Genomic DNA, 8,340 nt, shown 5'->3' with positions numbered 1-8,340 from the left:
CCCTACCCGGACCCCTCCCCCCGCCCCTGACAGCACAGCCAGCTGTTCTCGAAGCAGACAGGCCGGTCAAAACTGTTCAGGGGGCTTACTATTGTATCGCCTACCGAACCGAAAGGACCACCAAAAGGCAACACGTGATTCACGTCAAACTGACGTCAGTATAATGACGCCAAAATGAGGAATATCTCGGCCCGCACTCACTAGCCCGCTCTGTTTGAGGTGTGCGAGCCAGAGCGCAGCGCGCCCGCCAGACCTGGGGTAGGCAACCCTGCACACTCCGATGTACCGGGTGACCTACCCCCCAGGCGCCCCCTTGCCGGATTCTCCGTTCAGCCGACTGAGAGAAAATAGATAAAAGTAACGCTCCCCGGGACTGCACTGCCATGCTGGCGCCTCCGGTGCCCCGCTCCGCCCTTCGGATTGGCGCCAACGCCTCGGACAGCTGACAGACAACATGACGAGTCCGATACACGTTTCGGGGGGCACCTTTGCACCTCGCGCGAGGGCCGAGTCCATTCCGGCTCAGTCCGCGGCGAGTAGCGCCCCGGGAGGTGCGCGATGACGAGGGTCGGCGGCGTGGTGCCGCCCGGAGAGCCGGCGCCGGCCGTGAGTGCCGTAGATAAGAGCACGGGGTTGTCCCGTGTAGCCGTCGTTTGGCACACTGACCGCCTGACCGGCGTTGTTATTGTCGCCAGGTCGAGCACGCCCCGCCCGACCCGCGGCTGCCGGTGCTCGGCAACTTCGTCCAGAAGACCCTCAAGCTCAAGGCGGAGAAATGGACGCGCCTGCTCGCCACGGAGGAGATGCGCAAGTGCGTCCTCGACTTCCTGGACAAGGCGGAGAACATGCTGCTCATCGTCATGCAGGTCGGGGGGTGCAATAATTCCATCGCAATATTCCATTGAATTCGTAGTTTAAAAAACCCTGAAACAATGTCATAAAAAATATGAAAACCGTTGAAATGACCCTAGCGCTGCCCCGGCCTCGCTTGCCCCTTAGAACAACGCGGCGCAGCTGCTGCCCTCGCTGGGCTTCCCCGTCAGCCTCAAGAGCAAGGCGGCCTTCTTCGTCAAGAAGCGGCGCGCCGTCGTGCCCAAGGAGCGGGAGGCCATGCACGAGCTGCTCATCATCGGGGACATGGCCACCCGCGCCATCGAGCAGCTGGCCGCCCTGGTGGACGAGGTGGGTGACGACGAGGGTGGCGAAAGGAGGACGCCCCGTGGTAGGGTGGAGCAATGTCAATTTATAAACGAAGTAAAATTGTTCGCTGTCATATTTCGTTTTCAAAAGAATTATGGAAAAAGTTTTTAAAATTTTCAAAATCGACATTTTTTTTCAAGATTTTTTTTATTTTACTGACAAAATGTTTTCGTCCGGGTCGCTCGTGCTTGTGGCGGTGCATAGGTCGTGGTGCCGCTGCTGTCCAACCCGGGTAACCAGGCCGGGTGGCCGGCGGCCGTGGCGCAGGACGTGTGCCGGCACGTGCACAGCCTGCGCAGCACCGTCTGCCAGGTGCGCGGCCAGGTGGCGGGCCGCACCGTGCTGCCGCTGCCCGCGGGCGTGGAGCGCGTCCACCAGGCCGAGCGCGAGCTCATGAGCAGCGGCGGCGAGGTGGTCGACCTGTACCTCAAGTCGGCCATCGAGGGCGTCGTCATCAAGTGGGCCACGCAGATCAACGACGTGCTGCTCGAGGACTCGGCGGACGCCTTCAAGGGCGGCCACAACCCGACGCCCTCCGCCGAGGTGCACTTCTGGAACTCGCGCCTCCGCAACCTGGAGCACATCTACGAGCAGCTGCGCGACGAGCGCGTGCGCAAGATGGCCGTCATCCTGGAGCGCACGGACAGCGCGTACTGGCCGTGCTTCAAGTCGCTCTTCAGGAACATCGTGGCGGGTAGGTTTGGTAGGAGATCGAGTTTCTGAAGCTCTCCCTTCTCTCATGATCGCCGCCCTTGTCCGCAGCGCTGGCCGAGGCGCGCGACATGGCGCTCTACCTCAAGCCCCTCATGAAGCACTGCCAGCTGCTGGAGGACACGGACTTCGCGGACGCCACGCCGCTGCTGCGGCCGCTGCTCCACACCGTGTGCCTCGTATGGGCGCACTCGCGCTACTACTGCAACTCGAACCGTCTGGTCGTGCTGCTGCGCCAGATCTGCAACCTGCTCATCCAGCAGGCCAAGCGCTACCTGGACCCGTCCAGCATCTTCCAGAGCGACGTGGACGAGGCCAAGCAGCGGGTGCAGCTGTCCATCGCCACGCTCAAGGTGTTCCGCCAGTACTTCGACGAGTACCGCGAGAACATCGCGAGCTTCTTCAAGGACCGCGAGCCCGTGCTGTGGACGTTCCACCCCAACATCGTGTTCGGCCGGCTGCAGCTGTTCGTCGAGCGGCTGCACACCATCCAGTGGTTCTTCGACACGGTGCTCGAGTTCCTCAAGCTGGAGAAGCTGGAGCTGGGCGGTCTCAAGGGGCGCGTGCTCAGCACCAAGATCACGGCCGTCTCCCAGGAGTTCAACGAGCACTTCACCATGTTCGCCAGCAAGAGCTACGACGTGCTCGACCCCGAGGACACCACCTTCCTCCAGGACTACAACGTCTTCCAGAACCGCATCTGGGACCTGGACCGGAGGCTTGCCGCCATCCTGTGCCAGGGCTTTGACGAATGCTACAACCTGGAGGCCGTCTTCAAGGTGAGTGTAGTGAGGCGGGTGAGAGGTGCGGCTCCGACGGAAAGGTGCTCACGTCCCGGTGCCCGACAGCTCATCTACATCGCGGGCTCCGTCCTGGACCGGCCGCTCATCAAGGAGGAGTTCACCGCCAAGTACAAGGACATCATCGTGATGCTGCGCCGCGAGGTCGACGACATCCAGGTCTACCACAATAAACACAAAAAATATAAAAATGTCGAAAAAGTGTTTCTATTTATTTTTCTTTATAGTACGAAATTCATTTGGTGTAATTTTGTTTGTAACATTGTCCATGCTTTTCCTCAGCGGATATACGAGGAGCAGATGGAGGAGCACGCCCGCGGCTACATGCCCGTCGACACGCACATGCCGCCCGTGGCCGGGGCGCTCCGGTGGTGCAACATGGTGCGCCAGAGGCTCGTCGCCCCCATGCAGAGCTTCAAGGCGCTCGACCACCCGTGAGTAGAGCGAACGACCCTGGCGCCATAGTGTCTCTGCTCCCAGTCTTACCCAACGGCTTCCCCGACAGAGTGGCGAAGAGCCAGGAGGCGATGGACATCATCGAGCACAGCGAGCGCATCCTGGAGGGCATGGAGAAGCTGGAGAAGGCCATGGTGGGCGCCTGGGCGGCAGAGGTGCCGGCGCAGTGCGAGCGGAACCTGGCGCGGTCGCTGCTCTGCAAGAACGAGAAGACGCACGAGCTTACGCTCAACTTCCACCATCAGGTTCGAATATCGATGCGCCGTTCTGTAAACTTGCACCACAGTGTGCGCACCTGTGTGTCATGCGTGGTTCTAAACGGATGTCCGGGTTCAGCTCGCGGCCATCCTGCGCGAGACGCACTACCTGCAGCAGATGGGCCGGGAGGAGATACCGGAAGCGGCGAGCCAGCTGTACGAGAAGGGCGAGACCTTCCGGAAGTACACCAACAGCCTCAGCGTGACGATTGAGTGGTGAGTGGAGGCTAGGGTGCGCCGGGCGGGCGACGAGTTTCGTCTTCCTCACATTTTCGCGGCTTCAGGTACAACAAGGTCCGCCGTTGCACGCTGCCGGTGGAGTTCGAGCTGGTGCGCGAGCTGGTGGAGGAGGTGGACTCACAGGTCAGCCGCGGCCTGCACAACGGCGAGCTGACGTGGAGCTCGAGCGAGCTGTGGGCCTACATCGAGCGGCTGCACGCGCTCGTGCACTCGCTGCAGAGCCGCGTGGCCACCTCGCAGGCCAACGTGAACCTGCTCCGGGGCGCGCTCTGCCCCGCGGCCCGCCCCGTGTTCCAGCGGCCGGCCAAGGACGCCCTGCTCAGCCTCGAGGAGCGGCAGGAGCGCAAGACGCGCCGCTACGCCGAGATGAAGGCCGCCGGTGAGGAGATCGCGCGCCTCGTGGCCGACAACATGGCCCTCCTGGGCATGGAGGACGAGCAGGGCTCCGCGCGCTGGCAGAGCTACATCGAGTTCCTCGACGGCCTGGTGGGCCAGGCCGTGCTCAAGGCCGTGGGCTGCTCCCTCGCCTACCTGGCCGAGAACATGGACGCGCAGGAGAAGCTGTCGCCGCTGTTCGAGGCGCACCTGCACCTCCGCGAGCCGGACATCGTGTTCGTGCCCGCCCTGGACCACAGCCCGGACGGCTTCGCCAGCCTCGTCAAGGGGCTGATCGCCGACATCCTGGCCATGGCCGCGATCGTCCCGCGCGTCGGCGACAAGAACATCACCTACGAGGTGGGTGTGGGGAAGCTGTGGAGTTGGCGCTCGCTCCGTGCGCTCGGTGTCATCCGCCTCATCGCTCTTGCAGGCGGAGATAATCGCCAACGAGGACATCAAGGACATGATCAAGGACACGATGGACGGCGTGGAGGCCGTGATTCGGGAGGCCAACGAGTTTGTGGTGGGCCTGCGGGGCTACTCGTACCTGTGGCTGGACGAGCGGCGGACGTACCTGGAGAACTTCCTCACCTACAGCCGGCAGCTGACGAACGAGGAGCTGGAGTACATCGCCATCCAGGACCCGCTCGCCCCTCAGCCCTCACCGCCTAGGATGGACCACTTCAGGGAGCAGGTCGGTCTAGCCTAATTTTCGTTTGCGGAACAGATTACAGCAGAAGGAGTTGTTTTGGAGTAGTTTCTGTCATTGCGCTATCCCGTTCCAGATCGACAACTTCGAGTCGCTGCTCACGGAGGTGGAGGGGCTGGTCTCCGTCAAGACGTTCAGCTCGTGGTTCCAAGTCGACCTGGCGCCGTTCAAGCAGGCGCTCGTCAACACGGTGTGCAAGTGGGGGGACATGTTCAAGCAGCACCTCATCAACAACGTGACGCTGAGCCTGGCCGACCTGGGCAACTTCATCCAGAAGGCGGACGAGGGCCTGCTGCAGCCCGTCGAGGAGGGCGACTACGACCGCCTCGTGTCCGTCATGGGCTTCCTGATGCACGTCAAGACGCGCGCCGAGTCCACGGACGACATGTTCGAGCCGCTGCGGGACACCATCGCGCTGCTGCAGGGCTACGACCAGGAGCTGCCCGAGGAGGTGAACGTGCTGCTCAAGGAGCTGCCCGAGCAGTGGGAGAACACCAAGAAGATCGCGCAGACCGTGAAGCAGCTGGTGGCGCCGCTGCAGGCCAACGAGGTGGCCGCCATCCGGCGCCGGATCATGGCGTTCGACTCGCAGCAGACGCAGTACCGCGACCAGTTCCGGCGCGCGCCCTACTTCCGGTACGAGTGCGACGACCCCTACGGCCAGCTGGACGCCGCCAACGAGCGCATGGCCGAGTACGAGGCGGAGATGCGCCGCATCCAGGACTCCGGGTCGCTGTTCGAGGTGTCCATCCCGGAGTTCAAGCTGCTGCGCCAGTGCCGCAAGGAGCTGCGCATGCTCAAGCAGCTGTGGGACTACGTGTGCATCGTGCGCACCAGCGTCGAGGACTGGAAGACCACGCCGTGGAGGAAGATCGACGTCGAGAACATGGACATCGAGTGCAAGAAGTTCGCCAAGGAGATCCGAGGTCAGTGTCGCTCATCCTCCATGAACACTTAGAACTTAGGCCAAGCGATGACAATCCTTTTAAAAATTCAACTGATTTAATGCGATTTATTGCACAGCCCTGGACAAGGAAATGCGGTCCTGGGACACGTACACGTCGCTGGAGGCGACCGTCAAGAACATGCTCACGTCCCTCAGGGCCGTGGGGGAGCTGCAGAACCCCGCCATCAGAGAACGCCACTGGCAGCAGCTCATGAGGTCGACAAAGGTCAGGCTGTCCCGATCTGAATGTTTTGTCAGTTTCAAACGTGTAAATATCTGTAAAACATCCTTATTTCCAGCGAGCGTAGTCTTCGATACAGCATATTGTTATGTTGTTTACAATGATACTTCCATGCTGCTCCCCTAGAAAATAATTTTCAGTTATTTTTCTATAACGAATTTTCTTTAGTGTACTTACTCTTATTCTTTACTTACCATTTTCTCTAGTGTACATATTCTATAAACTAATGAAAACCAAACAGTATTTTAAACCAGTTTGTCTGCCGGGCGCATGACACTAAAAGCTGTACATATTGTACATAAAACCTTCACGTACTTCGCATGCATGCCCCTCCTCCCCTCCCCTCCCGCCCCTCTCTCCATCTCACTCTGCCTCTCTCTTGTTCCCGTGTGCCTGGCGGTGTGCAGAGTTTACAGTCACTCCCGCCAAAGTACAGCGTGAGTACCATGGCGCACAGTGTGCGTCGCTGCCAAGCCTCTTTGTCTGTCCGTGCGTGTTGCCTACTCTGTGTTGCCTGTTTGCTGAGCTGTTTATCGTCCTGTTGTTGTGTGTCTCGTCCGTCCGTAGCCGTCCGTAGCTTGCGTGCATTGCTATGTTGTGCTGAGTTAAATTATATATTTTTTTAAAAGAACTAGTTTTTTCAAAACCTGAATTGTTGGAAAATTACAGGGTTAAATCACATGGTTGCCGAAAAAATAACTATGGCATAATTTTCGAGCTTGTCAGTAACAACGCTTGCCTTTGCTTTGCCTGCCCACCTGATGGCACAAATTTCCGTCTTCCTGCACTTATTTACGGCCTTTTCCCATTTTTCTGCACCTTTTTTTCTCTCCTCTCTCGCAAAGATGTCGATTGCCGATGTCTCTTGTCTTTCTCGAATCCGACGGACCCGTCCTCCTTGCCTAACGCCCACACCGCTCCGCCTGCAGGTCCGCTTCGTCATGGACGAGGGAACCACCCTGGCCGACCTGCTCGAGCTCAACCTGCACGAGTGCGAGGACGAGGTCAAGAACATCGTGGACAAGGCCGTCAAGGAGATGTCCATGGAGAAGATCCTGCGCGACCTGCACACCACCTGGGGCGCCATGGAGCTGGAGCAGGAGGTGCACCAGCGCACGGGCACCACGCTGCTCAGGGCCTCCGAGGAGCTCGTCGAGACCCTGGAGGACAACCAGGTGCAGCTGCAGAACCTCATCACGTCCAAGTTCGTGGCGCACTTCCTGAACGAGGTGTCCGAGTGGCAGCAGCGCCTGAGCGTCGCGGACCAGGTCATCACGGTGTGGTTCGAGGTGCAGCGCACGTGGATGCACCTGGAGAGCATCTTCATGAGCTCCGAGGACATCCGGCGCCAGCTGCCGCAGGACTCGGAGCGTTTCGACCGGATCGATACCGAGTTCAAGGTCAGTGGACCGTCGATACTATCTTGGAAGGATACTTCGCAAACGTCGTCGATTTCGACTTTTCGATATGGGTCGGGCACCTCTCTGTGGTTTGTGCCCCGTGCGCTGTCACAGCCTCTCGGTCCAGGTGCTGGTGACGGAGTTGGCGCGCACGCCCAACGTGGTGGAGGCCACGAACAAGCCCGGGCTGCCCGGCCGCCTCGACTGGCTGCAGAAGGAGCTGACGCTGTGCGAGAAGGCGCTCGCCGAGTACCTCGAGACCAAGCGCCTCGCCTTCCCGCGCTTCTACTTCGTGTCGTCCGCCGACCTGCTCGACGTCCTGAGCAACGGCAACCAGCCCGCCCTCGTGGCCAGGTGAGAGGCCGTTTCGAGGGGCACTTTACTCAAAAATAATCAGTGTATACCCTCCAAAAAATAAAAATAAAAGAAAAACATAAAAAAGGATTTAAAAAATCAGAGGAAAAAAATCATTTGTTTTTTGTCAATGAAGAAAAACAGAAAAATCGGTTTTGCACTTTAATTTATTGTGAACTATCTCTGGGGAAGCTGTACCGACCACGAACGAACTCGTGTTACAGGCACCTCACCAAGCTATTCGACTCGCTGGCCAAGCTCAACTTTGTGTTCAACGAGAAGGAGGAGCCCGTGGGCGCCGTCGGCATCTACGCCAAGGACGGCGAGTACGTGCCGCTGGAGAAGCCCTGCGACTGCACCGGCCCCGTGGAGGTGTGGCTGAACCGCGTGCAGGCCTCCATGCGCAACACGATCCGGACCTGCTTCGCGGAGGGCGTGGTCGCCTACGAGGAGAAGGCGCGCGAGGCCTGGCTCTTCGACTACCCGGCGCAGGTCAGCGTCAGAAGCTCGCGGAAAAACATGAAACAATTTCATTTGATAAAAACTAAATATCTTTCCAGAGTTCACGCAAAAACTTGGTTTTCAAGCATGTCCCGTGTTGAGCTCCCATAAGAGGGCTTGAAAATCAAGCAGCCGTTTTTGACGTGT

General features: G+C 59.3%; 1 protein-coding gene across 2 annotated transcripts in view; it reads left to right on the top strand.

The window, feature by feature from the left end:
- The window catches only part of LOC113206721 (dynein beta chain, ciliary-like), a 34,600-nt gene that overhangs the window by 21,960 nt on the left and 4,300 nt on the right, over positions 1-8,340 (top strand). The window contains exons 4-19 of one of the 2 annotated variants that reach the window (XM_052265292.1): positions 696-866; positions 1,000-1,182; positions 1,405-1,894; positions 1,963-2,690; positions 2,760-2,870; positions 2,994-3,145; positions 3,217-3,412; positions 3,504-3,640; positions 3,709-4,399; positions 4,473-4,736; positions 4,828-5,677; positions 5,775-5,923; positions 6,346-6,375; positions 6,868-7,338; positions 7,466-7,692; positions 7,917-8,184. In XM_052265292.1, coding sequence (XP_052121252.1) covers positions 804-866; positions 1,000-1,182; positions 1,405-1,894; positions 1,963-2,690; positions 2,760-2,870; positions 2,994-3,145; positions 3,217-3,412; positions 3,504-3,640; positions 3,709-4,399; positions 4,473-4,736; positions 4,828-5,677; positions 5,775-5,923; positions 6,346-6,375; positions 6,868-7,338; positions 7,466-7,692; positions 7,917-8,184 — 5,010 coding nt within the window. In that variant the 5' untranslated portion in view covers positions 696-803. The remainder of the gene's footprint in view (positions 1-695; positions 867-999; positions 1,183-1,404; positions 1,895-1,962; positions 2,691-2,759; positions 2,871-2,993; positions 3,146-3,216; positions 3,413-3,503; positions 3,641-3,708; positions 4,400-4,472; positions 4,737-4,827; positions 5,678-5,774; positions 5,924-6,345; positions 6,376-6,867; positions 7,339-7,465; positions 7,693-7,916; positions 8,185-8,340) is intronic. The other variant, XM_052265293.1, reaches the window with a different exon arrangement.

The sequence above is a fragment of the Frankliniella occidentalis genome, unplaced genomic scaffold (assembly GCF_000697945.3).
Source record: "Frankliniella occidentalis isolate FOCC.00 unplaced genomic scaffold, Focc_3.1 Scaffold25, whole genome shotgun sequence".
Classification (NCBI taxonomy): Eukaryota; Metazoa; Arthropoda; class Insecta; order Thysanoptera; family Thripidae; genus Frankliniella; species Frankliniella occidentalis.
Note: the sequence above shows the minus strand (reverse complement) of the source record. Positions and strands in the feature narration are given on the sequence as shown.